Below are 27,603 nucleotides of genomic sequence, written 5' to 3' on the forward strand. Positions count from 1 at the left end.
AAGCGAAATAAAAAACGAACCGTGCCGCGAAGCGGTTTTCCGTAATCGCGCGCCCCCTACGGGTACGGGCACGCGTCCGCCTACCACCGTACCAAGGCGGGCAGCTCACCCAAGTTGTTTCTATTATCATTGCTACATTGTCTCCAGCATATGGAGCTATTATGGACAGTATATTTTATTAAACTCAGCTTATGGTTAGTTCAACTTTGAGAATAGATTAACGGCGATATTTTTTTTATCGCCCGATTAGAGTCTCGCGTTAACGCAGCACGTTAACGCGAGTGGTGGGCATAGATTTTTTTTTTAAATCTAGATTAATCTCACTGTAATCTTGGAGTTAATCTAGATTAAAATGGCTCATTTGAATTCTGCCGAAGGCATTCATATTATGTGTGTGCGGGACCTTTAACGACAGATCAACTTGTGTCCACCATGCGTTAACGCCAAGGTATTATTGTAAACATTTTATAGGCTTTCCTAGGCTTTACAATGCTGAATATTGCTTTTGACTGAAGCTAATCCTCTAATTCAACATCAAATTCTATTCAATTCAAAAACACAATTACACCTAAAGAAATGTTTTATTAAATAAAACATCTTTCACTTATCACAGTGATCCCTGTTTTCAATGGTTTTAAAACCAAATGTAGCTGGTTACTGGTCTGATTGTTCACTTTAGTCACTGTTGAAGAAGCTGTCACTTAGTACAGCAAAGACAACAGTTGTAGACTCAGCTGCAAAAGACTTGTCTCATTCATTGTTAAAGGTTAATCACACCACAACTGGTGGCATGTCATGGGACCTATAAAATGTATAATTTTATTGGTTCTGATAGCAATACCAATGAAGTAAAATAGAAAAAGAACATTAATACCTATTTGAACAGGGTTGTTGTATTATCTTGATAAGTTATGGACACCTAAAGAAATATAATTGTCTGCATTGATTGCATTGGTGTAGATCACGTTGGCACTTTGATGAGAAAGGACAAATATGAACCCTGATAATCTATAACCAAAATAATGCTAATAAGGACATCTGGCTAGATTTGATTAGAAAATCTGTACAATTAATAACTTTAAAAAAAAAAGATTAAAAAATCGATCAGGTATTTGCTATTGTAACAAAGGTATCTGGTTTCAAGGAAAATGTAATAACTTACTACACACAGATTTCCTTTGGAAAGCAATCTAGCACATCTGTTAGTCAATTATCATAGTTCAATGCAACCTAAAAGACAGGTTCCACCAAACATAAACCATTAAAGCTGCAATGTGTAACATACAAACTAGCTCGTAGCTTAAAGTAACCCAGACATATGCTCAACATTATTTAGATCACTATCAATCAGTATAATCCTAGTCAGTAAAATCCTATAACTGATATATATAAATTGATGGTCCGTACCTCTCTGTTTAAAAATCGTATTATCGACACTCCCAAAACCCATTCCACACCACCACATTGCAATTCAAGCTATGCTAGTTTGAGTAAAACAGTTGTAATACCAGTGGATAGAACATTGTTGAGTTTTTTTGGATTCAGAAAGTCTACCAACTGTAAGGTGCTCAATCTTATACATTGCGACTTTAAAACAGCAGATGCTGAAACGTACAGATTTACCTGACTGGAATGTCTATCAAAGCCATTTCAGATTAATCAAAATATATTATCAAAGGAGGAAACAATCTGAATGTTCACCAAGACTGGACTGCCAACAAGATAGAACCAGCTTTTAAGAAATGCATTTTCTCTGGATGTCTTGCTCTTCATGTGATACCCAAAATATTGTGATTCACTTCCTCATTACAACCGCACTCGTAATTCGGCCAACAATCTGATTTAACAGAATGAGTAGCTGTCAATCAAATGAGCTTTGTCCCAATCAACATGGACAAAGGAATGGAAGCTGTGGAAGAAGTCTTCTCTCTATATCCTACTCTCAGCATCTGTGTCGCTCTGCTTTGAATGTCGTATAATGCATCAAGTGCTCGGAAGTCTCTGGTCCGCTCGTGTGTCTCTCTCTCTCCATTAGCCGTGGCGCAGAGTGGCTGCAATCCTAGCATTGGCTGGCTGAATGGGGCACTCTTGGCCCACTGGTGCCTTAGTCGCTCAGCTCGCTGTAGTAGTACTTGTTGGCCGTGCTGCTGAGTTTCCAGCCACCCGCCCTGAACTCAAGAATCTCCAGCAGGAGCAGGCGGGCCATGGAACCGATGGACTCCTGCAGCAGGAAGCCGTCCCTCAGCATGAAGAAGAGCTCGTCCATGCGCTGGCCATTCACCTGCTCCAGCTGGTCCCCGATGCGGTGCAGCTGCAATACCAGGCAGTCCACCTGGGGAAGGGAACACAGGAGCAGACAGGAATGGGCTCCAGGCAGACTTTTGTTTTTCTCCAGAGCACTGTCCTCCTGAGTCTCAACAGTTAAGGGCACAAAAAGAGCTTGGAGGGAAAAAGACCCCTCAATCTACAAAACTAGAAAGAAGTAAAAAAAAAACAACTGGACAGAGTGTAGATTATCTAAAGGAATCAAAAATATTTTGGGTTTATAGACTCAAGGCCCAAGTAAATGCATCACATATTTTAGGGATGCACCGATACCAGTACTCTGACCCGATACTGACTGCGTTTACATGCTGAAATTATTACATGCAAAAATTACAATATCGTGCAAAAGTTCATTTATTTCAGTAATTCAATTTAAAAGGTGAAACTAATATTGTATAGACTCATTACAAAATAAAGTGAGATATTTCAATCCTTTATTTGTTATCTTTTGATGATTATGCCTTACAGCTTATGAAAACCCCAAATTCAAAATCTCAGAAAATTGGAAATCAATAAAAAAAGGATTTTAAATACAGAAATGTCAGTCCTCTGAAAAGTATAATCCTGCATATGTACTCAGTGCTTGGTTTGGTCCCCATTTGCATGAATTACCTCAATGCGGCGTGGCATGGATGCTATCTGCCTGTGGCACTGCTGAGGTGTTATGGAAGACCAGGATGCTTCCATAGCGGTTCTGTCTCATGTCTCATCTTTCTCTTGGCAAGGTCAGGCGAGTTTGCTGGCCAATCAAGCACAGTAATCCCATGGTCATTGAACCAGGTTTTGGTACTTTAAGCAGTGTGGACAGGTGCCAAGTCCTGCTGGAAAATGAAGTCAGCATTTCCATAAAGCTTGTCTGCTGAAGGAAGCATGAAGTGCTCTGGTAGACGGCTGTGTTGAATCTGGACTTAATAAAGCACAGTGGATCAACACCAGCAGATGACATGGCTTCCCAAATCAACACAGACTGTGGAAACGTCACACTGGACTTCAAGCATCTTGGATTGTGTGCCTCTCCATTCTTCCTCCAGAATCTGGGACCTTGGTTTCCAAATGAGAATCAGAAAACCATCAGAAAAGAGGACGTTGGACCACTGAGCAACAGACCAGTTACATTTTTCTCGAGCCCAGGTAAGACGCTTCTGACATCAAGTCAAAGTCAAAGTAGCTTTAATGTCAATTTCTTCACATGTCAAACATATAAAGGAATCGAGAGGACATTTCCCACTCTCCCACGGTGAAACAGATAAAGTGCACAGGCACAACAGATAAGACAAGACATATCTAATACGAAGTAAGTAAAACATAAAACAAGTAAAACATTTACAAATGCTAAAAGATAGCCAATAAAATAAGACAGGGCCGTGCAGAGACCCTTTGAGGGGCAGGGGCTCAAATTCAAAAAAGGGCACATGCATTTTTATTTTAAATACTGAATTACTATTACTATATTAGATAGCGGCCAATTTCAGTCTGTTTGGTAAGTGGTGATACTAAAAGTAATAAAAGTAATAAAAGTGCAAGAGACAGTTTGTTGCAGAGTCCTGAGTGGTTTTTTTTGGGGGGGGGGGGGGGGGGGGGCGTTCAGCTTCCTGTCAGTCTGGAGGATATGGCTGGGGGGAGTTAAGGGAGAGAATTTAGCGTCCTGACAGCTTGGTGTATGAAGCTATTACTGAGTCTGGTGGTGGGACAACGCTCCTATACCTTCTTCCAGAGGGTAGGAGGTTGAACAGACTGTGTGCGGGGTGGCTGGTGTCACTCACAATCGAGGTGGCTTTCCGGGTGAGGCAGGTGGTGTATGTGTCTTGCAAGGAAGGGAGTGGGGCACCAATGATCTTACCAGCTGGGTTCACTATGCGTTGCAGTGCTTTCCTGCTGTATACAGTGCAGCTACCGCCCCACACAGTGATGCAGCTGGACAGGATGCTTTCAATGGTGCCCCAGTAGAATGTGTTCAGGATGGGTATGGGGGCTTTTGCTCTCTTGAGATTGCGGAGGAAGTAGAGGCGCCGCTGGGCTTTCTTTGCCAGTGCTGCAGAGTTGGTGGTCCAGGAGAGGTCCTCACTGATGTGCACCCCTAGGAATTTGGTGCTGCTCACTCGCTCCACAGCAGCACCATTGATGGTCAGTGGTGGGTGTTCGGTGTGGCCTTTCCGGAAGTCAATCACAATCTCCTTTGTTTTGCTGACATTCAGCAAAGCAGGAGGTTGTTGTCTCTGCACCACATGGTCAAAGAGTTGACCTCCATCCTGTACATTGTTTGTTGTTCAGGAGCGGCTTGACAAGAGGAATACAACATTTGATGTCCAGGATCCGTCTGTGTGTGGTGGCTCTTGATGCAGAACCTCCAGCCTCAGTCCACTCCTTGTGAAGCTCCCCCACACTTTTGAATGGCCTTTTCCTGACAATCCTCTTAAGGCTGCGGTCATCCCTGCTGCTTGTGCACCTTTTTCTTCCACTTAATTTTCTATTAATGTGCTTTGATTCAGCACTTTGAGAACATCCAACTTCTTTTGCAATTTCCTTTTGAGGCTCTACCTACTCGTGGAGGGTGTCAATTATGGTTTTCTGCAACTGTCAGGTCAGCAGTCTTCCCGATGATTGTGAATTCTACAGAACCAGACTGAGAGACCATTTAAAGGCTCAGGAACCCTTTGCAGGTGTTTTGGATTAATTATTAGAGTGTGAACCTTTGAGCCTACAATATTGAACCTTTTCACAATATTCTCATTTTCTGAGATTTTGAAAATGGGGCTTTTATAAGCTGTAAGCCATTTTCATCAAAAGTATAACAAATAAGGGCTTGAAATATCTCACTTTGTATGTAATGAGTCTATAAAATATATTTGTTTCACCTTTTAAGTTGAATTACTGAAATAAACTTTTGCACAATATTCAAATTTTTCGAGTTTCACCTGTATAGTATAACCCTCAGTGTGTGTGGATGGTGAAGCTCCGTATGAGCAGTGATTTATTTAATACCCTCATCCGAGGGTGAGGATTTCCGGACACCTATAATATAACGCTACGGTGTGTGGCACATTTCATATACAATATCGCTAATTATAACCCTCATACATAACGACGGTACAAAAGCATTATCACAAAGTTGCTGTGGGCCATAACCATGGAGATAAAATACGTTTTTAAACTGTAATGGTATAAAGAACTCATATCGGTACTCTGTATCTGCGTGTACCCAAATGTAAATATATGTATTTGGTATTTGGAGAGGACTTTTATCTCTCAACCTGGAATTCCCAAATATAGACAACAGGAGGCCGACTCCACTTCTACGACACCCAAAGCTGAGCAAGCACACTGACCTCCTCCTCGTTCAGCAGGGCATCAGGCTGAGCCAGCCTCAGGAGACAGTCGTACACAGGATGTACCAGAGCCACCATGGGCATGTTGTTCACCTGAAGGACCCAAGATCACACACTATCAGATCAACACTATCAGACAAGGAGAACAACATGACTGTCTCAACACAGGATGCACCAGAGCCACCATGGGCATGTTGTTCAGCTGTTCACAAAGAATAGGTTAGACCAAGGGAATAGATAGATAAGACATATAATAACATATAATAGCGCTATCAAAATTGCCCGTACCTTGAGGTAGTCAAAGATGTTGCAGATGAAGGTGACATAGCACACCCACTCCTGCAGTGAGTGTGATCTGGTCTCCTCTCGTACCTTGAACTCCTGCTGGAGGCGCGTTAGCAACCGTCTCCTAAACACGCTGCCGTTATTCTGCTTGGCCTCTGCCTGGATAGACGGAGGGAGGACGGAGAGAGACAAGTCAGTCTGGAGGTAAACAGCGTCCTTGGTGTAAAGAGGCATAGTGGTTTCTTAGGTTTCTTCAAACGCCATGTGGCCCTAGTGCTTAAAACTAACTCTGTTTTAACGAGATTGGGTGATTACAAACTAAGGTATTCATTGAATTCACTGTCGAACCCCCGCACCTTCTCCTTAATAAGCTGCATTTGAATTCACTGTCTAACACCCCTACCTGCTCCTTAATAACGTGTATTCTTGATTTTTAGTGTCTAAACCCCTACCTTCACCTTAATGTCCTGTATCTGAGTTTAGTGTCTTACCCCCTACCTGCTCCTTAATAACCTGTATCTGAATTTAATGTCAATCACTTTAGATAAAAGAAGCATCTTCTAAAACTATTCAATATTTTAACCATCGTCCAACATATTAGCTTTTACTCTGTTCCATGAAGTTATTGGTGCCATTACTGCCATATTAAAGGATGGACCTGTACAATGGTGTAGCAGATGCGGCCCGCCTCTTTACTGAACACCTGGTCCTTCAGAGATTGGTCCACGATGACATCAGCTACCTTTTCCAGGTCCACTGAATTTGGTTCTGAAAAATGACGTATCCTATTATTTAGACACTTGGAAACTTCCTTCCAAAGCAGCTTACCATTCAGATTTCTTAAATAAAAACTAAACGGCAAGAGAAAATAGAGAAATACATTTTAAAATAGTTAACTATTTTCCGTATTCAAGTAAATATATTTAACTTTAGTTGCTGATAGTTAATAATAATAGCAGTACCTTTGAGAGCTGTTTTCAGAAGGTTTTGAGTTTCTGGGTCAAACGACTGGATCTTGTAGTCTTCTTTGGCGGACATTTCCATTTTTTTGGTATCAACTTACAATCCAGATATCTCACGCTATAAAACAATTTCATGCATTTTAGACCTATGAACAATCTCCCCGAGAAAAGCCATTACACTCTCTCATACAGCGATATATTGTTTCTTTCTTCTGACAAATGTAGTCATCTGCTACATGGCCTAAATGTTAATGTGTATGCATATGTAAATATACGTGTGATGGGATAAATTATAGGATCCCATAACACACACACACACACACACACACACACACACACACACACACACACACACACACAGTTAGCTTAACTAGGCGTGTTGTATATTTATTATAGCAAATGCTGTTTACCTGACTTCGAATTGTTGTAATTTGAGATGTATTTGCCAATAACCTCTGTATCCGACATCACGGTATTCATCACGTACTATGGCTGAATATATAAACCACCACTCACTTCTATATTTCTAATCTGAAAACGAACAGGACCGTTAACCTTCTTATAATATACATGATCACATACAGGAGATTGATATATAGAAAACATGCATATTCCATGGTGATCTACTTAAGTAAATACTAAATGTGTGTTGCAGCGAAAATACTCAATATTTGTTTACTTAATTAGGAAACTGTTTTCATGTTAGCATTATCGGCTAACGATGCTAGTCGTAATACTACTCTCCTTTGGAATTCTTCAGATCATATTGGTTGTTTACATTGAGTCAGAAAGTTATTTTATGTAATTGAAATGTATTATCTTCTCCATTCCTCCCACTGGCATTCTGTTTGAAAACCGAACCATTATGTTGCCGTTTGGTTAGCGTCTGGTCATTAGTGTAATGTTAGTTTGATACAAGTAAAAGTTCATTAAAATCAGTATATTAAGAAACACCACATATATAACTCAATGGAAGGGGAACTTAAAAGCATTAAGAGATTACTCACATTTCAAGCCGGGACACAATTAAATATTTTATGGCATTTAACCTCGTCTAAAAACGAACACATCTGCCCTGGTTAACCAGTTCCTGGTTTCTTTCCATGTGCGCATGCGCATGAGCATATTTACACAGATTAAACGTTTATTATAATGGTTAATTATATAAAAACGTCGAGGTTTAAGCGCAGCTTTTGAGAGCTAATTGGTAGTTTGATTAGCTCCTCACCAGCACAAAATTATTAAAGAAAAAAACAAGCAATAGAAATGAACAAAATATTACACAAACACTTCTGTGTTTGTGTAATTCCCATTTAACACCCAAACATCACTTGCCACGATATTGAAAGCATGCCAAGGTCTTGAAAAGTGAAAAGTGCACTGGCTCTGGCAAGTGATATGATTATATCTCTATATATGACGCACTTAAAACACAAGATAGGTTCTAAATATGTATATTTATAATGAATAATGATCAAAAAACCTGGGTAAAATATAGTAGCTATAAATATAATTTGCTCTACGATAAGAAGCCACACCTTGCAGTTGCCTGTTTATATGTAAACACAAAAAATATATATATAAAAAAACATACAGCTGACTCCCTTGAAAACCCGAGTGAGGGTGTCCTCAGTGCAAACATAGAACAACTCAAGCAAAGTTCACTGTTCCTTTGTGCGTGTTTTGGGCGATCTTTGCTTTTCCTCCTGTACCAATGCCTGGGGACATGTGCAGATACCAGCATAAGATACTAGTGTCTTGGGATAAGTTATTGAGTCCTCTCCTTGAGGTTTTGCATGGCATTGAGGAACAACTCGTACCAGAAGAAGGTGAAACCAGTGGAGAAGGCAGCCTTCACGAGGCTGGGCGACAGGCCTTTGAAGAACCCGCGGAGGCCTTCCTCTTTGCCTATCTGTACCATACAGTCTATGAAGCCCCGGTAATGCCGAATCTGAACCAATCAAAGAAGAGATAGTGTGAAGCGATTTTCAAGTGAAGCGCATTGCATCTTTATTTGTAAAAAAAAAGATATGAATAACATTTTAAGTTAACCGTCATGCTCACCTGTCCAAATTGAACTCTGGCCTCCTCAAAGCCGCCAACCTGTAGTCTCTTCTTGAAGAGGTCAAAGGGGTACGTGATGGTCTTGCTGAGCACGCCAGCAGCGCTGCCACACAGCAGGCTTCTCAAATTCCCTGTGATGGACAAATTTCATTATGACAAGGCTTCACACACACACACACACACACACACACACACACACACACACACACACACACACACACACACACACACACACACACACACACACACACACACACACACACACACACACACACACACACACACACACACACACACACCTTGAATTAAAAAATCCTAGAATATGCAAACCTGGCAATAAATCATTTGGATTATTTTGTTAAACTGTTTATTATCCACTACTTACCGCCTGAATTCCCACCCTCTGAGTTTTTCGACAAAATCTGACCGAAGAGTTTATAGAAGAAGAACTGTAGCCCGGCGTAGGGGAAGACCGCCACCAATGTGGGAGCCAGGCCACGGTAAAACGACAGCGGACCGCTGGTGCGATACATGGTGGACACGGCATGGCGCAGATTATGGTACACCTGAGTCAATGAGAGGGAGTTTTTAGCAGTAAGCACCTATAGCAGCTAGGCCTGGGTTCCGTTACATTCAAAAGTATTAAAAAGCATAAACCCATGAACTGGCATTGGTAGTAATATCCAACCCTAGAAACACCACTAACTTTAAAAAAAGGTTTTCACAACCATCAGGGTCAAATATGGGTCATGTTATTGTTTAGGGTATGGTCACTATTTGACCCACTCAAATCATGGTTCTGTCCCACCTTGGGCTCTCCCTGGGCAGCGAAGCGTGTCCTCAGGGTGTCCAGGGGCTGGCAGACCAGCGTGGCAGAGCAGGCCGACAGACCGCCACAGATTAAGTGAATCCCTGCCGTCTGGCTGTCGTACGGCGTAGACTTGTGCACTGCTTCAGTGAGAAACTCAAAGCTTGCAAACTGCGAGGGATACACAAATTGTATTTGTGAGAAATACTAGGGTATGAAGGAAATGTATATTGGGATTATTTAAGTTATTTAGTATTTGTGCCTTATTTTATAGCAAGACACCTTATGTTGGTGTTGTCATTTTACCGTGATTAGATTTAAATACATGTCATTATTGAACAGGCAAGGGTAAGGCAGCTTGATCGAGGATACCTACTGAACTACCTACATAACCTTTTGGCTGGGAGTATTACACCCTAACCACTAGACTATCCCTGTATATACTGTATATCGTCATCTCCCGCCTCAACAAAATTCTTCCATGTGACCCCTTTTCCGTGACCTCCATTGGCTCCCTGTATTAGCTCGAATCAGATTCAACATGGCCTACAAGGCGGTCAATGGAACTGCCCCTGCCTACCTCCAAGCGTTGGTCAGACCCCACACCCCACTCGAGCGCTCCGCTCAACTACCTCAGCTGGATGCCTGGTACCGCCATCGTTAAGCGCAAGCAAAGGTCAATCATCAAAGTCACAACTTGTATGTTGTACGTCCTGGCACTCAATGTACGCACTTATTGTATGTTGTACGTCCTTCCGTCATTAGAAATATAACTTAGCATTGTGTAGCATCTTATCGTGGCTACCTTATATGGGGAATGGGTTAACCTAACAATTGTTCTTTATACTTGGTTCAACAAACATCCTTACTGTACCAACAGCGATATATTGTTTCTTTCTTCTGACAAATGTACTCATCTGCTACATGCCCTAAATGTAAATGTTTATATACATATGTAAATATACATGTGATAGGATAAATTATAGGATCCCATAACACACACACACACACACACACACACACACACACACACACACACACACACACACACACACACACACACACACACACACACACACACACACACACACACACACACACACACACACACACACACACACACACACACACACACACACACACACACACACACACACACACACACACACACACACACACACACACACAACCTGAACAGCCCCAAAGCAGACAGAGAGGAGCTGGGCGGGGAAGTGTCCTTTCCAGAAAGCCGGGAGGCCTTCCTCTCTCAGGATGCAGCGAGAGGCCTGGAGCAGGCCCCTGTACTTCCCCTCAGGATGCAGGGAAGACACACATTCTATCTGGAGCTGTGGGCAGAGAAAAAAGGCAACCACATGATGTGAAATAGCTAACAGGTAACATGCTCATAACCCCTAATCCCCCCCCCCGCTAATCATCCCCCTGTATAATTGGCTCATTCATTAATTCCCTCACTCTCTACCTCAAGCTGGTGTGTGGTGTTCTGGTGCAGATTGGCTGCCGTGCATCACCCAAGTGGGTGCTGCACATTGGTGGTGGTTAGTGAGGTCCCCCCTTCACTGTAAAAGCGTCTTTGAGTGTCTAGAAAAGTGCTATATAAATTCAATCTATTATTATTATTATTATTATTATTATTATTATTATTATTATTGTTATTATTATTAATTATAACACTTTTGGATTATGAGTTGGACAAATATCATAATTTATGTCCCCCAGATGTAGGATGATGGAGTGTTACATTTGACATGCATGTGGATTGATCATGAAGGCTGTGCAATTGAGTATGTGATGTGTTATACTGTGTGTATTACACAATGAATTAAAACAAGAGATGTTATAAATGCTTTGTTTTAAATAATTTCATTTTTTTTCCGTCATGGCATAACTATCTATTGTCTGAATTATCAGTTAAATATAGTACAGATTATTGTTATGTCGTCTCATCATCATACATATATCATAAATACAGGCTATGGTCTTTGCAGTTAGTCGCTTACAGATGATGTCCATATCTCTTCACATAGAAATGTAGCAGTTTATAAATTACTTTTGTATTGCCTTATAAGTTTCAGATGGCAGGCCATTATTCGATGAAAAAAAACTTTATTGAAAAGAGTCAAGGTTGGCTTTGGTTTTTTAAACAGTGATAAATTACGCCTTGACATGTTTTTGAAATCAGTTTATGTGTGTTTAATACGTTAACAGTGAAGCCTTTCATTTACCTGAAACCTAATTTTGACGACATCCAGCGGGTTGATGAGAGCTCGAGTGACCATCCCAGCGCCAGACCCAGCTAGCGCTGCCTCTTCTGGAGACAGGACGACACCAGGGGCCCCAGGGTCAAAACCAACCATGCCTCCACGACTGATGACGTTAGGAGAAGAACCCTAAAGTGAGACATACATACAGACATACAGCCAGGGGCTCGAAATTCATTGTAATGCTATCTTCATATGCTGCAGCAAATTAACTCCATCATTGGGAAAGCCATTATTGTCCGAAGATGTGATAGTTTGTAATGTGTAATAGTTTGGTTCACATCTAAGTTATTTAACTAGGTAAACAGAGGACTGACACAAGGTTGAATCGTGGACCGTTTAACGTTACGGACCTTGAAAAAGCGCGACAAAGCTAAATGGGTACCCTGAAAACGGTCTTGATATTTAGATAGCATAGTCCAGAAGCACATGCATGAAGTAACTCACCTTAGACACAATCCATAATGAAACTCCCTTATTAAAAGAAGCAAAGTCGATCAGAGAAACGAGTGCGTTTACGAAGCTATCAAACTTGACATCACGCCTTTATACGACTTCCGGGTATGTCCTTTCAAAGTAAAATAAAACCCACCGATAATATCCTACAATAAAATTACAGTATACGTTATAAGCATACGTTATCTAAACAAGCGCTAAATAATGTGTACACCTTGTGGAATTTAAAATGGCAGACATCCTTTCCTGACGTATCCCATTTTTCATAAATTCTCTCTATTGCTGCGTCCGCATATTAGCATATTAAATAGTGTGCTTAAAGGAGCATTTCACCGGTGGAGACATGAATCTGTATTGAAAGTGGGTCATATATGTAGTCGAATAGTAACATAAATTTATAATTTGGTGCCGTCTTGACCGAGAAAAGGCAGACAGGGAGTGGCGAATAGGTCCCTTCCCATGGGACCTATGAGATCGTAAAATATGAATGGGTTTCAATGGAGAGAAAGTAATTGTTTTCTGGTCTGTTATGTTGTTTTTAATCCAGGAAAGGCCGCCGAGACAGGATCGCTTTTAACTCCGTTTTTTTGGTAAAGGTTTTGGTCTATTGTCTGTCTATGAAACAAAAGGAGAGGAATAGTGTATAACACGCGCGGAGCGTCTCTAAGCTTTATATCTACGATACGCCGCCCAAGAGATTCTGTCTTCTGAAGCAGCCTAGCCTGTGATCGTGTATGCGTGCGAGAGCGAGAGAGGGCACACCCGCCGTGGTGATGTTTGGCTCGTTGTGGGCTGTCAGCATCCGCCGGGTTGGACGAATGTGCTTTGTGTGTCAGTCACACGATCGGTCATATTGCAGGCTCTCATTTGCAAGTTCACTGATTGCGTGTCTGATAGACTATATACCTGGCATTTATTCAGTTGATTGCTCTTCTAAATGCGCCAGATTGATGCCAATTATTGTCGTGTTTGCATTGTAATGCACATCTTTGCCATTGCAGCCTCATAAGTCAGTGTTTCTTTACGAATACTATAGCATATCGGTTTATCAAAATTGTTAAGTGTGTGTTGTCATGTAGGCTATAGACTGATTGTCTTGGCTTGCATAAATGAAATATTGTAATGTTATAGGTGTAGCGCCCCAATGCCCTGACTATGGGCATGACCATCTCATTTGATCAACCTGGGACGCTCCAGAGTTCAATTTAACCGACCACACACTATGTGTGGAAATCTGCACAATTTAAGTTATTAGTTTGTAGTGAGTTAAATTACCTGTACCCTTCTCAGCTAGTTCCTCCTGAATAAGAATTACTGGCAGAGTAAATTCTAATCAAACACACATATTCTTGTTAGTCTGAATATATCAAATGTTTACTGTAGCACAGATGAAATTAAATGGTCATCAATAATACAATAGAACATAGACCAATAGTATTTTTCATTGCTATTCACACATGGAATCACATTGATTGAATATAATACACTTAAACCAGATAGTATAACTATAACAAAAGCGTTCTAGGCCGGCATTCACAAAATATAACCATACGTTGCAGGCCTGGGTCGACGCTCGGGTACGTGGAGGCTCAAAACAAAATAGCCGCTTCACTCCCACAAGCAAACAAACAAAAAATGTACCTTTACCTCACGTGGAGGGGAGCTGTGTGTGTGTGTGTGTGTGTGTGTGTGTGTGTGTGTGTGTGTGTGTGTGTGTGTGTGTGTGTGTGTGTGTGTGTGTGTGTGTGTGTGTGTGTGTGTGTGTGTGTGTGTGTGTGTGTGTGTGTGTGTGTGTGTGTGTGTGTGTGTGTGTGTGTGTGTGTGTGTGTGTGTGTGTGTGTGTGTGTGTGTGTGTGTGTGTGTGTGTGTGTGTGTGTGTGTGTGTGTGTGTGTGTGTGTGTGTGTGTGTGTGTGTGTGTGTGTGTGTGTGTGTGTGTGTGTGTGTGTGTGTGTGTGTGTGTGTGTGTGTGTGTGTGTGTGTGTGTGTGTGTGTGTGTGTGTGTGTGTGTGTGTGTGTGTGTGTGTGTGTGTGTGTGTGCAAAACAAACTGAAAAATCACAGTCCTCCTCTCGACAGGTCCACGCCTCCATCTAAGCCAAACGGCGCGAGGTCCTTGTCTTCTCCGCTGATGCGAACTCCCCTTCGGAGCTCGGAGGAACGTCCACAATCCGGCGCATCACACGATCATTGATATGGTAGTTCTCTAACTGAAAACAACAACAATTTATCTCTAACCCAATATCCTGGACAGAGCCACGTGTAATGACGAACACAGAATTGCGAGCCTGGACTAGCCGTCCACACCCTTTCTTTTCGCCATCTCGTCTCTCCATTAACTTCCCAGCTTCCGACCATTGAACCCTCCGGTTCAAAGGTCACGGTTCCCTGGTCCTGATTCAAAGGTCACATTATGATATCAACAACGTACATATTCAAAGGAAAATAAAATACAGGCCATAGGAAAATAAAACATTCTGCACAATGCATTCAAAAACATTTTAAACATTTACTAACACCTTTTAACTTAAAGGCAAAAAACTTAAAGGCTTAAAGGCAAAGATGTTGTTACTGGAGCTAGTAGGCTACCATCAAAATGTGGGATAACTAATCGGAAATGTGTTTGCGTCGGGGGGGGGAATTAATTATGGATTATCTGGGAGGGAATTCACAGGTGGGACTGGCAAGTTAGCACATAGCTAGCATTATGCCTTCTATTTCTAGATCTTCTGACTAAGTGCCGGTGAACTGCTGAACTAACAACATAATCACTGTCACTAGATATAAAGAAAACGTTGACTTTCACTCGGTGCTATTCACTGACAGTAAAAAAAAAAAAAGTGTTGTTATTGTGTGCACTGCTGTTCATAGACTAGCTCCAGCGCTCGTTGCTGCGTTGCTAAGGGTGACCAGACGTCCCCGGTTTCCGGGGACAGTCCCCGTTTTCAGTGACCTGTCCCCGGCTACGGCTGTCCCCGGAAATGTGATTTGACTGTGACTGAAAGATCCGAACCCCCCGTCAACAATCCCGTTCGCCTGCAAACCCGTACACCCCCCCTCCCCCGTCAACAATTCCGTCCACCCCACCCCGTCAATAATTCCGTCCGCCCCCCCCCCGTCAACAATCCCGTTCGACCCCCCCCCCCCCCCCCCCCCCCTCGTCAGTAATCCTGTAAGGGCAGTGTCCCCGCTTTAGTTTTCTATGACAAAAAAAACTACATGTTTGGAGGTTTTTACACCACAGAACCCAAATTATACAGCTGCAGGCCATCATCATCATACATGTAATTTGTGGTTCTTGCCACCTCTTCCTCATCCCAGACGCCCTAGTTCTAGTACTAGGCTGAGGCTACCTTCACCACGTCTCCCCAACATGACGTCATCGCCGAGTTGCGATGAAAACACCCGTTACTACCAAAAAACGACAAAAAACACCAAAAATTTGAGATTTTATGAATGTGTGACGGGTGGGAGGGGGATAACCCAGCGATGCACCTGGTTCCAATTGGCATAGTTGGGTTTGGGAGGTCACCTGATGCTTTCTCATCAGGTGACCAGTAGTGGCGCAGGTAGAATAGGGCTGGCAGTCACTTTTTAATCAGATGGCGCGACTAACATAGTGGCTGGTTGTTCGCATGGAAACTCTGCCGGCGGTGACTTAATACGAGATAGGTAAGGGAAGCGTCTTTGTTTAAACTGTCGCGTTCTAACAGTGGATGGCTCGCAGTATGAATGGTTATTGAAGATCGTATGAAGGTAAATGTTATGTTTATTAAAGTGTCAATTCATGAATGAATTAAGATGAGAAATGTATGTGCTGCTATGTATTGATGTGAGGTGATCATTGTTTTTATAGTTGTTGAAAGTAATAATTAACAAACGAATGTGGTCTTTTGTTAATTCCAGGAGCGGATTGTAGCCACTGTTTTTCTCCTACTTAAAATTGTTTAGTTCTGTATGCCTGATCATTGTGTAAGACCACCTCCAACTTATGTGGTTTATTTATTTATTTTCTTGTTTTGTTTTGGCGAGGTTTGTTTGTTTCTTTTCTTTTCTTAGTCAGCCGGGGCGGGGAGAACGTAGAGAGTAGTGTAGTATATGCACGTCCAGCGCAGTGGGTCTGTTTTGGCGGAAGTCACTACTGTCGGTATTGAGGCTTTTATCGATCAGTTTGTGTGCAGGGATGTTAACCTACTGTTTGTGTTGAAGTTGTAGTGGATTATTTGTAACATTCCTGTTGTGTGATATATATACTTTACTGTGTGACTAAGCACATCATAGCCCTATCGTTGTATAGTGTATAGCTCTCTCTCTCTGGGTAACTCTACTCTCGGCTGACAGGCCTATTCCCTCACCTTTATAGAAGTGATTGTGCCCATTTGTGGGGTGATTATCATATATTTTACTTTTCTTTTGTAGCAAAGACCATCTCAATTGAAGTGCATTATTTTTGTACATCGTCTCCTCCCTCATTCATTCAGTTGAATACTTGATAGGGGGAATACTGTATTACATCTTAGGTCGGGAACTCTGATACTTATGGTTAGTGTTAGGGTGGTGTAGGTTACAAATGATATACATATTTTGAGTGCGTTATGTACCCATTAATCGAAACTTCCGGTTAACCTGCAACATGGGCTTTAATACAGCTTCATTAGCTGCAATACATAGCCTACAATATTCTGATTAGCTTCACAAGCAAAGTGACTGATTGGTGTTTGTTGGTCAAGGCACACTATTTTCACCTTCACCCATCACTCACTGGAGTCCAATGAAGCCGGATACAATACTAGAGACGATGCGTCAGAGACTGCGCTGTGACTAATTTATTTGTCGATTTTTTTTAACCGCGCGTGTGCGTGTGTAACAGACTTTGATCAGCCTGTTACATTAACGTTCAAACTCTTTGTATGACTAGTTGACCGATAACGCAGAGGAGACGTGGAATGGATCTGGCAGCATTTATTCTTTCTTCCCAAACTGTAACAGGACAAACGGCATATCACACACGGACACGGGTAGTTGGAAATACGCTGGCATCCCCCCTTTCCAAACTTCCAACAAGAGCGACAAAATAATAGAAGACAATACTGTGATCGTATAGTGTATACCAAGTATAATAAATTAAAAGAATAAAAATACATGCATAATTATGAATTAAATACTGACAGATCTTTAAATATTATTAACACACATACCTGTAACATAGGACAAACAGGGCATATCACACACGGGTAGTTGGAAATAACGCTGTCATCCCTACGACAGCATAATTAGCCAGTTAGCTCCTACTTAAATACGTTCATTCATTTCGGATCTTATTAGACTAATTTGCATATTTGCCGACTTACGGACAGGGAACTTATAGTAGACATTCGTACACCATGAAAAAAAAAAAATATATATGTCATAAACAATGAGATAACCGCTGTAACAAAATTTACATGATGTAGGATTCATAAGTCCAACTTAACCCCTTTCCAAACTTCCAACAAGAGGAAGTCTTGGCGTGTGCAATCTCAATTAGCGCCCCATCGGAACCAATAATAAATTATGAGTGGAACTAAATAAATAATGTACTATGTTACAGGTCAAAATTTGGGGAGGTTCACTATAAACTAACATTTGTTAGTTGTTGTTACTGTTACACGTGCGTGCGTGCGTCTGTGTTTGAGCATTTGCATACGGATATAAACACATAGGCTAATTGGCCAACACCCTCTACTTTGGCAGTGACGGTGATCAAGCAGCCAACAAATTGCTTTATTAAACACCATTCGTTTTTAGATGTAATAGGAAATTGATAAGTAACGTGCTGAGGGTCTGCGGATAGACTGTTTGTGTAGGCCCTTTTGTAGGCCATATAATAGTGATTCATTTCTGGATTTCACTTTACACTTTCTACCACGTGTTCCCTTTTGGTCATCGTTATATTGTGAAGCCAGATCTGTAGAACGATATATATAGAACGTATATTAAACAATAATAGGCTAATAATTGTAGTCACGAAAGAGTGATGCTTTAATTGGGTGGGCTGTACTCAAGTGTACCAATGAGGGTAGTCACTCTCGTGTTTCTATTTATTTTCCAGCCACGAAGAAGACATAATACAATAATATCGGTGGTATCGTGTTTGTTTTTAATTTACTCAGTGTGTTGTCCTTTTTCTTTGTATTTGGAACCTGAATAGGTAAATAAAGTTTTGATTTGATCTGATTTGATGATGACAATGACGTGTGGCCAGTACACATGCGCAGTAAGATTTAAGGGCCACAGATTGGCAGTGCGCAAGCGCACGTAGAGTCATTGCAATGTCCCCTCCCTCAAAATCTCAAAAGAGACATGCCCCTTTCAAGTCCCATGCCCCTTTCGAGTCCTTTCCCGTCTGCGTTACATTACATGTAATTCTGATTACTAAATCAGATTTCGATACTTTCGTTTCATTTTGAAATAGTTTTTAATACCAAAACGGATATAATGGACACGGATCATACAGAATCCGTCATAGACACTAAAACGGCACTGCATTCTTGGCGTTATAGCCACCATTTTACACACAAGGCAGATCAAGGGAAAAATGTAATCGTCCAGTGTAATTTATGCTTACCGAAGGTTAATCTTTTATCCACCTCAAAAACATCAACGTCAAACCTAAAGAAACATTTAGACGTAAGTTGTATCTTTGTGCTTCTCTGTGCAGTGGTAAAAGGCAGGTACCTGTTTTGGGTGAAAGAATGAAGCACTAAATGTTGTATATGTGTCCTTAGGTTATTTGGTCATTTCACTTTCATTGAATTAACTTGGTGGCTTGTGGTTTTGTGGACCAATATCTGAATAATTGTTCATTATCTAGATATATACAGCCTTATTCTGTCAGATGTCCCACTTCGTTTGAAAGTGGGTGTAAAATAAAAAAGATAACATGTAATTTGTATTTTATTTCAGAGGAAACATTTGGGTTGTGATGAAGACAAGGTCAATGCTGCAGCAAAGAGGTGCCGAAAGAAGGAACAAAACGATGAGGTTACCGGTCATCTCCAACTCAAGAAACTTAAAGCAGAGATTATTTCCAAAAGTCAGGCACAATCGAGATTAGATGAGCTGATATTTAACTTCATTGTGGAGGATTGCCAGTCTTTCCATCTGCTGGAGCAGCCTGGCTTCAGGAAACTGCTGGAGGGTTTAACTGAGGGTCAGCTGACCATGGACAAGCTGACCTTGTCCACCAAGGTCAACCTGGTGTTCTCTAGCATGAGAGCGGCGTTGACGGCCAAACTCGACAGCGTCCTGTACATGTGTACCACAGGCGACATCTGGACAATGGACAGCAGGAGCTACTTTGGCATGACCTGTCACTGGATCGACTCAGTCACCTTGGAGCGGAAATCCGCTGCCCTGGGTTTCGCTCGGCTTGAGGGGCCCAACACAGTTGAGGCCATCTCAGGCCGGATCCGCGACATCCACTGTGCGTACAACATCGAGAGCAAAGTTCAGACCACACTGGTGGACAACGGCAGTCCTTTCGTCGGCATGTTCAAGGAGTTCCTGGTGGACGGCGATGAAGACGACGTGGGGTTCTTTGAAAACATTGGTGCCATCCTGGACGGTGAGCAGGATCGGGACGCGCCGGTGTTCCTGCCGGACGTAGGCCACTGCGCCTCGCACACCCTGGACCTGATTGTAATGGAGGACTTCTGGCTGGCGGTGTCCCAGGGCCCCATGTGCCAACTGCACTACAGCACTATGTCCAAGGTCTCCGCCTTCTGGAGCAAATGCCACAAGCTGCAGGTGGCATCCGAGAAAGCCGAAGACGTGGCTAAGATGCCCCTGGTGGTGCCGTGCGCTAGCCGCTGGAACGCTGAGTACTGCATGGTGCAGAGGCTGGTGTCTCTGGCCGAGAGGGAGCGGTTGGTTTTGAGTGAACGGCTTGGCGTGCCCATGCTGCAGGCCAAGGAGATGGCCTTCCTGCAGGAGTACGTGGTGGTCTTCAAGCCGCTGGCCTTTGCCCTGGAGCTTTTCCAGGCTGAGCAGAAGTGCTACCTGGGCCTAGTCATCCCCACCATCCTTAGCCTGAAGAACAAGCTGACGGAGCAGCGGGCAGCAGCTCGCTTCTTCGCCGACGTCATCGACACCGTCGTGGCCACCATTGACTCGCGGTTCTGCAACATTTTTGCCAGCACCGAGGCCAAAATCGCCACGGCGACCACGCCCCAGTTCCGGCTGTGGTGGATGCCTCCCTCGGAGAGGGAGGAAATGTGCGGCCTGCTGGAGGCGGCTGAGCTGGACCCCGGCTTCCCCGTGGAAGAGGAGGCACACGAGTACGACACCACTACAGAGTCCGAAGACGACTTCTTCAGCTACGGGCCCGTGACACCTCGCGGTCGGCCTGAGAAGCTAGGTGCCAAGGAGGAGATCCACAAGTACCTGGAGGGCACAGGGAAGAGCCTGGAGTGCCTAAAGGACTTCCCCAGAGTGAGGCAGCTATTCATCAAGTACAACACAACGCTGCCCTCTGCGGCGCCCGTGCAACGCCTCTTCAGCCACAAGGCAAACCTGGCTGCCCCACAGAGAATCACCAGTCTAACCGACGACTTCTTTGAGAGGATCAACCTGCTGAGATACAACAGCACCGTGTGCTCGTGAACGTCTAGTGGAGCTCAAAGCTTAATCATCAAAGGTGAATTTATATAATGATCGACGTTGAAACTAAATGGATAATTTCTTTGTATGTAATTAATGAATGAGATGGCCAATATCAGACTTCAGGATAAGTAGCCCATTAGGCAAACATTAAGTTACTCTGAACCCATTTTTTAAATTTATTATCTACATGTGATTTTAGGATTTTATTCATTTGAGTTCCCTTGGTTACTAAATCCGTTTTTTGTACTACACTAAAGAAAATAAACGCAAAATCTTTTTAGCTGGTGTGTTTTTCCTCTTTCTTTCGTGAACCCCATTCGCTATTCAGTAGTTAGAGGGGTTAGGTCATAGGGGTTATGTGAACCAGATCTAATCAGTGTAGAAGTGGGGCATGATCACTTGACCAGCTGTTTTACATACTGCCGGGAGTGCATCAACAGATTACTGATGACTCTTTCAAAAGAAGCCTCTGTGCATTAATTTCTAAATGTGAACAGAGCATGCATGCACAAACAGTGCAGATTATCCTAGTTTCATCTTTTTCTAAACCATTCATTTGCATCGTGCAAATTAATGGTACAGAAAGATGTTGGTATGACTCAAACATATGGTGGGGTTGAAAAGGAAGTACATCGCCCTCCATTTTATTCTACATGTGGACATTACACACCTGGACACCAAAGCAAACTAAAAGGTCCCATCTTTAAATAGAAGTTGGCCCACCACTTCCTGACGATTACCCTTTCAAATGCAAATTATTCCAATTGAAATTACACATTCTAAATGAAGTAAGCAAGCAGCAAGGCTGAAATTCTCTTTTGTTGAAAATAGAAATAAGTATGCTAGTCCTTTTTATGTACTCATAGAAGTGAAAGATGGATTACCCGTTCGGAGTACTCGTGTGGGATGTTAATCCTGAAAGACAAAAGCTCTTCAAACCAACACTTCAAAAACACAAACTGTAGTTCAGGGGTTTTCCCATACTGTTTTAATGACTTAAGAAAAGAAAAGAAAAAAACATGGATAGAAAGTGTCAAGATCTTCACACAGCACACATGATGTGGGTCAGGTCTGCATCCCATTTGCACCATTGAATGTAAAAATTGTATTTGCACCCATCCCCATATATTACACACACAGCATCTTGAGCAGGGTCACATTAGGCACGAGGTGTGTGTGTGTGTGTGCGTGTGTGTGTGTGTGTGTGTTTAACAGTATAAGTTTTCCCTTTTGTTCCAATTCATAACCAAAGCCCCCATTGTCCATACCGTCCTCTGATGCTTACTTCCTCTGGATATAAAACCCAAGATGACGAGGACCTTCCCGAACAGCGCATCGACTGCCACGTTCAAAGAGCCATTCAGAGGAACGAAGAACGAGAGGGAAAGTGGGACATGGGTTCTCTTGATTTGTGAATTGCAAATACCAACTTTCTCTCCCCTCTCCTTGATAGAACCAGGGGGAGAACAAGCAGTAGATACAAGATACACATCTTCACAGAGCTTCTCTCTGATTGGACGCGGCCTCCTACTGTAGCTTGGCCCGGCTAAAATAGCCCATGTTCTCGCAGGCCTTCATCCAGCGCTGGACGTGGGTGGGCGCCGCCACCGCCGTCACACCGTTTCGCACCGCGCAGCAGTAGCACGCGATGTCCGCCAGGGAGAGCTCAGGTCCCGTTAGCCAGGGCTGGTAGCCCAGCGCGGCGTTCAGGGAGCGCAGTGCAGCCGCCTGCTCCTTGGCCCCGCCCTCGGCTAGCTGGAAGAAGGCCGTGTCCACCCAGCTGTCCACCAGCGTGGCCAGGCCCGCGTCGCTCGGGTCGGGGGAGAGCAGGCGGAAGAGGAAGCGCGCCACATTGGCCTCGCCCTCGACGGGACACATGTTGCGCACACTGAACTTCATCTGCAGCTTGGGCACTGTGGGTAGGTGGGGGGAGGAGGAGAAGAGAAAGACAGGGGAGCAGTGAGACACCAAGATAGAAGAGGGGGCAGTGCAGTGGTTGGGGTGTTTGACTTCCAGACACAAGGTTCTGGGGTCAAGTCCCAATGTCCACTGCTACTGGTAGACATTCTTAAGCAAGTATCTAAATAAATTCCCTAAATTGGTTAAATAGTAGTCTGGTAAATATTATGGCAGTGCTGTGGACAATGAGGGGAGGGGTCTTCATCCAATCTTACCCATAGCTTAGTGTAGTGGCTCAAGTGTCTTTCAGCTGAAAGGGTCAGGGTTCAATCCTGTTCTAATCCTAGTCAAAATGCCCACCTACGCCTGATTACTTCCATGTACAATGAAATTTAGAATTCACTTAGAATAATAAGCTTCTTCTTATTGACCAAATAATTATTCATTATTGCAGACCGGTTTTAGTAATACACATGTCAACATGTTTGGTACAGCCCATCCATATTTACGGCAAACACAGTTAATTGGCTTCACTCCCTGGTAAACCTAAGTCAGTTTGTCACCTCTCCCTCCCTCCAAAATCTCTCCCAGCCAACCCCTCTCCTCCCGTACCGTCTTTCCATATGAGGGTGAAGCCCAGCTGGAAGAGGTGGCGGGCGGAGCCGTTGGCGTGGCGGGCGTCCAGGCAGGACAGCAGCTGGGTGGGCACACCCGAAACAGACGAGTGCACATGGACAGCGGAGAGTACGCGGTAGCGCTGGCACAACAGCCCGTGGAGCACCAGTAGGGTGAGGGGAGGCTGGGCAGGGTTGGCGTTGATGACAATGTCACGGAGGGCGCCCAGGTCCTGTGGCACAGGTAAATGGCGAAGAGGTCGTCATCATCAGGACATGCTCATAATTGTTATTTTCAAAAATAGGGGCTCAAGTTCCACTTGTTCCGAAAGACTATTGGGACATCCTGATAATTTGTGCTCCGACTTAAACCGGTTATACTGGGATTTCCTGAGTTAACCACTGCCGTGATTGTGAGGCTTAAATTGATTTGATAATATATGTTAAGTATGCCCAGTAATGGCAATATAATGGAAATTCTTCTTTTACAACGCACATATTGATCAAGCCAGTCTGAGAATATATATAAACAACGCAACAGCAAGATAACCACTGTCCACAGCCCCTCCCAACCTTGCCCAGCAGCGTGTCCAGATCTGCAGTGCCTGTAAAAGTGCAAGCAGTGGGGCTGGGGGATGCAAGGCTGCAGCTGACGGTCAGGTCCAGGTCAGCGTCCGGGGTGGCCACGGTCTTAGCCAGACCGTCAACTGCTGCCTTCAACTCGAACAGCTTCCTCATGATCTCGTCCTGCCGAGCCTCCAGAGCTCTCACAGCCGAGTCCGGCTCGCCATTCTGAGAAGGAGAGGAGGAGAATGTGTGTAAGCACTGGGATAATGTTAGAGATTATTATTTTGTCGAGGGGTTAGGGATATGTATATCCACAATTATTTATGGTTTTGCACACTAGTGTTTTTATTGTAAATAGATAATTTCATGAGTATGACTTGAATGAACACATAGCACACATTAGCTCCATTAAAAACGGACACATTTGTTGTGTTGTATATACTGTCATGCTGCGTACAATACAAACTCAAACATGCACGCTATATAGAGCAAAGCACACACATTCCAAGAGTTAAACGCCCATATCACCAGACAATCAAATATGTTGGTAGAAGAAACGTAATCATCCTTTCCATATAACAATACCAGAACATTGTGGAAACCAAGGATGGGGTGACATTGCATCATCCACAACAGGGCTACTTGTCTTTGATCCAGACTTCTATCAAGCTAGGCTACATGTGCGGTTGCCAATCAGGGAGGTTCTATTATTAGTTAAACGAGTTAAAATAACTGGGAATACTGAGTGATGTGTGGATCACTATTATCATCTGTGCTAAGTAAGTGCGGTTACCTGATGCGCATGTTCGGAGGAGCAGCTGCTTGCTCGCTGCTCGTGGACATTGGGTAACTTGTACATGCACGTTGGCAAATCAACCTTTGTTCCACCCTCATATATGGGCTTTACCTGGTACATAGACATGTTGTCTGATGTTTAGCGGCCTCTGATTGCTACAATTAAAAATAAAATCCCAGCAAACGCTGTGCTTGGGTGATGTTTCTTGACAGACAGCAGCAGCGGCAGCTAACTCACGGACATGCCTGGACCGGAACGAAAAAACCGTCACGAAAACGTCACATCCGTTAATAAATACAATCGTATGAACATTTGTCATACATTCTGGTTTGGTGCGCACGTTAATGCAATGTATTACTATTGTAAATATTACTCCTATGAAAATGGTAATAGTGAAAACAATACAATTTCCGTTCTGTGCCTCATTTCTGCATATGAATAATTATATCGCTAGAGGGCGCCACAGTACTTATCTTTAACTCGATCACCTCGTGACGATTGCGTGCGTGTGTGCGTGTGTGCGTGTGTGTGTTCACGTGTGCTTTTTATGTAACCTGTGCACGTGCAAATGCAAATGTAGACTTAATCATTGAGGAGTAATCGCAGGAAAGCAGCTCTGCTATATTTGTATGTACCAGGGCATATAGTAAACTAAACTACTGAACTAGCAAAGATAGCATACATTGACCACGGACCCTTTTCACAGAGATCTCATAGCAGGGCAAACACTGTGTAGCCTTCAACATTCTCATTGGGTAGATATGTAGGTGTTTCCTTGATGTGTGTCAAACCACCAACTGTGGTCAATATGAGTTATCTTCACTATAGTCTACAACCCATGCCCTGGCTGGTACATATGTAGCAGAGGCCGGTTCGACCACTCGAAGGTCTGGATCCTGCCACCTCTCGAACTACAACACTACCGGCATGAGCGTTGAACGCGCTAACCACTGAGCTAAAAGCCCAGGCTTCTAACTCAGCGGCTAGAAGCGTTCTTAAGGCTAGGGGTGTGAGGATTTACAACGTACTACCGCCAGCTAGCCCAGGCTAGTTGGCATCCGTTACACATACAATGCCTGGGCTAATAATTAGTGCTATGAGCGACCCATGGGTTTGTCTTACGAAGCCACCTCTGCAAACAGGATCTCATCAAATTTTAGTTTTAACTTTAATTTTCAATTAGATAAGAGCATATCGTACACTTGATGACTGACTAACAGTTTTAATAAAACATACAGAACAACACAACATATTGTATTGTTCATACGTATTTGTTCATCAGAAGAAATGTATGGCAGGTGAGATATATATATATATATATATATATATATATATATATCTCACCTGCCATACATTTCTTCTGATTGGATAAAACCTACATTTGAATGTACTGCTCTGTATCATGGAGACACGCTCCTCCCCTTGCAGCAGCAGAAGAGTTCCTTTTTATTCACCACTGCAGGAGAAGCCTTGCGTCCCTGAGGTCGCAGCGGTCTGACGGTGGTTCTATTTACAATGTCTCTCGACCACTCCCTGTCACTAATCCCTGCCTTCGATACGGTACACCCCTTGTACTGTTTCCAGAAAGGTGTCCATGCCACTTAGCTAGAGGGGACACAGGTGAAGAGAGCTTAATTAAAATGCAACGGTTGAGTTTTGGGTTTTCCGGGTGGCCCAGTTGAGCAATTGGTGAGATCTGATGGACAGGAAACTGAGCTGGCATTGGGGTTGTAACCTGACAGTGAACTGCGGTCATGTTGTACACCGTGTAGGAACATGGCCAATGCTGTGAAGAGTATGTACGGGGTCAGAGGTCAATAGTTGACGTATCCTGACTGACAGAGACACACACACACAGGCACACACACATTCATGCATGCATGCACAAACACACACACATAAACACACATAAAGTCTTATTGTTTGATGGTAAATTTGACTATTATTGAAATCACCAAGAATTTGTTGGTTTGAGACAAAGATTTGACTGATTCTATTAATTATGGATTAAGGTATCAAAATATTACACTCAAATATTACACTCAGGGTTACGTCATTAAAGAACAGGTTGGGTTAGGCATCTACATTTACAAAAATATGGATAATCGACTAAAGATCTTGCGAAAGGACCTAGAATCTAACATGGTAGCACCTGGTTATTTGAAAAATATCCACAGGTATTTGCCATGCAGGAGCACCTGTTAGCATACTGTCTGGTCGCAGATCCAACGCTTGATGGGGTAAATGTGAAGGCTTCAGCCATAAACTTAAATAAAATAAAACAAAAATAATTAAAACATTCAAGCTAATTAACATAAAAAACATAAAGAAAACAAATAAGCACAAAATAAGAACATTACTCCATAATCATGTCATATGATAATTTTCCTAATGGTGATTTGATAAGAGATCCAGCTGCTAATACATATTTACAAACTCTCTTTCTCTCTCTCTATCTCTCTCTAAGAATGCCTAAAGGTCAGCTATAATAGCCTCCCCTCTTTCCATCAATGATATACTAGTTAGAAGTCCCTCCGACCCTTTAAATGGGAAATTAAGAGGCAGCAGCCAACAAAAGAAGC

General features: G+C 43.0%; 3 protein-coding genes across 5 annotated transcripts; all 3 read right to left on the reverse strand.

Annotated features, from left to right (window-relative positions):
• Window positions 1-793: 793 nt before the first annotated feature.
• mif4gdb (MIF4G domain containing b) lies at window positions 794-8,821 on the reverse strand. Of its 2 annotated transcripts, none has more exons than XM_084488684.1 (6): window positions 8,719-8,821; window positions 6,899-7,016; window positions 6,595-6,704; window positions 5,940-6,095; window positions 5,652-5,744; window positions 794-2,332 (listed from the first exon to the last, which is right to left on the reverse strand). In XM_084488684.1, the coding sequence occupies exons 2-6, from the start codon at window positions 6,978-6,980 to the stop codon at window positions 2,105-2,107; spliced, it is 669 nt and encodes a 222-aa protein (XP_084344810.1). In that variant the 5' UTR covers window positions 6,981-7,016; window positions 8,719-8,821; the 3' UTR covers window positions 794-2,104. The 2 variants fall into 2 exon arrangements, with proteins under 2 accessions (XP_084344810.1, XP_084344809.1); XM_084488683.1 differs by lacking the exon at window positions 8,719-8,821 and adding an exon at window positions 7,906-7,984.
• Window positions 8,659-12,586, reverse strand: slc25a19 (solute carrier family 25 member 19). Its single transcript, XM_084488682.1, has 7 exons — window positions 12,497-12,586; window positions 12,014-12,178; window positions 10,961-11,116; window positions 9,771-9,941; window positions 9,348-9,528; window positions 8,963-9,093; window positions 8,659-8,849 (listed from the first exon to the last, which is right to left on the reverse strand). Exons 2-7 carry the CDS (start codon window positions 12,143-12,145, stop codon window positions 8,667-8,669), a joined length of 954 nt encoding a protein of 317 aa, XP_084344808.1. The 5' UTR covers window positions 12,146-12,178; window positions 12,497-12,586; the 3' UTR covers window positions 8,659-8,666.
• A 9,519-nt stretch (window positions 12,587-22,105) lies between these two features.
• On the reverse strand, window positions 22,106-25,272 carry aimp2 (aminoacyl tRNA synthetase complex interacting multifunctional protein 2). Of its 2 annotated transcripts, none has more exons than XM_084488607.1 (4): window positions 25,133-25,272; window positions 24,232-24,450; window positions 23,657-23,891; window positions 22,106-23,058 (listed from the first exon to the last, which is right to left on the reverse strand). In XM_084488607.1, the coding sequence occupies exons 1-4, from the start codon at window positions 25,145-25,147 to the stop codon at window positions 22,673-22,675; spliced, it is 855 nt and encodes a 284-aa protein (XP_084344733.1). In that variant the 5' UTR covers window positions 25,148-25,272; the 3' UTR covers window positions 22,106-22,672. The 2 variants fall into 2 exon arrangements, with proteins under 2 accessions (XP_084344733.1, XP_084344732.1); XM_084488606.1 differs by having other exon boundaries at window positions 25,019-25,272.
• Window positions 25,273-27,603: the final 2,331 nt, after the last annotated feature.

This window comes from Micromesistius poutassou (genome assembly GCF_964030765.1).
Source record: "Micromesistius poutassou genome assembly, chromosome: 1".
Classification (NCBI taxonomy): Eukaryota; Metazoa; Chordata; class Actinopteri; order Gadiformes; family Gadidae; genus Micromesistius; species Micromesistius poutassou.

What these genes read in the sequence shown, in the direction of transcription:
- mif4gdb (XM_084488684.1), bottom strand. Translation starts at nt 6,980, where the DNA reads ATGGAAATGTCCGCCAAAGAAGACTACAAGATCCAGTCGTTTGACCCA. An exon ending in TCTGCTACACCATTGTACAG is followed by an intron (nt 6,096 to 6,594) that starts GTCCATCCTTTA and finishes CCGTCTATCCAG; the next exon opens with GCAGAGGCCAAGCAGAATAA. An exon ending in ACATCTTTGACTACCTCAAG is followed by an intron (nt 5,745 to 5,939) that starts GTACGGGCAATT and finishes TGGGTCCTTCAG; the next exon opens with GTGAACAACATGCCCATGGT.
- slc25a19 (XM_084488682.1), bottom strand. Translation starts at nt 12,145, where the DNA reads ATGGTTGGTTTTGACCCTGGGGCCCCTGGTGTCGTCCTGTCTCCAGAA. An exon ending in TCGTCAAAATTAGGTTTCAG is followed by an intron (nt 11,117 to 12,013) that starts GTAAATGAAAGG and finishes CTCTGCCCACAG; the next exon opens with CTCCAGATAGAATGTGTGTC. An exon ending in AGAGGGTGGGAATTCAGGCG is followed by an intron (nt 9,094 to 9,347) that starts GTAAGTAGTGGA and finishes TGTCCATCACAG; the next exon opens with GGAATTTGAGAAGCCTGCTG.
- aimp2 (XM_084488606.1), bottom strand. Translation starts at nt 25,147, where the DNA reads ATGTCTATGTACCAGGTAAAGCCCATATATGAGGGTGGAACAAAGGTT. An exon ending in CCTCCGAACATGCGCATCAG is followed by an intron (nt 24,451 to 25,018) that starts GTAACCGCACTT and finishes TCTCCTTCTCAG; the next exon opens with AATGGCGAGCCGGACTCGGC. An exon ending in TGGACACGCTGCTGGGCAAG is followed by an intron (nt 23,892 to 24,231) that starts GTTGGGAGGGGC and finishes CCTGTGCCACAG; the next exon opens with GACCTGGGCGCCCTCCGTGA.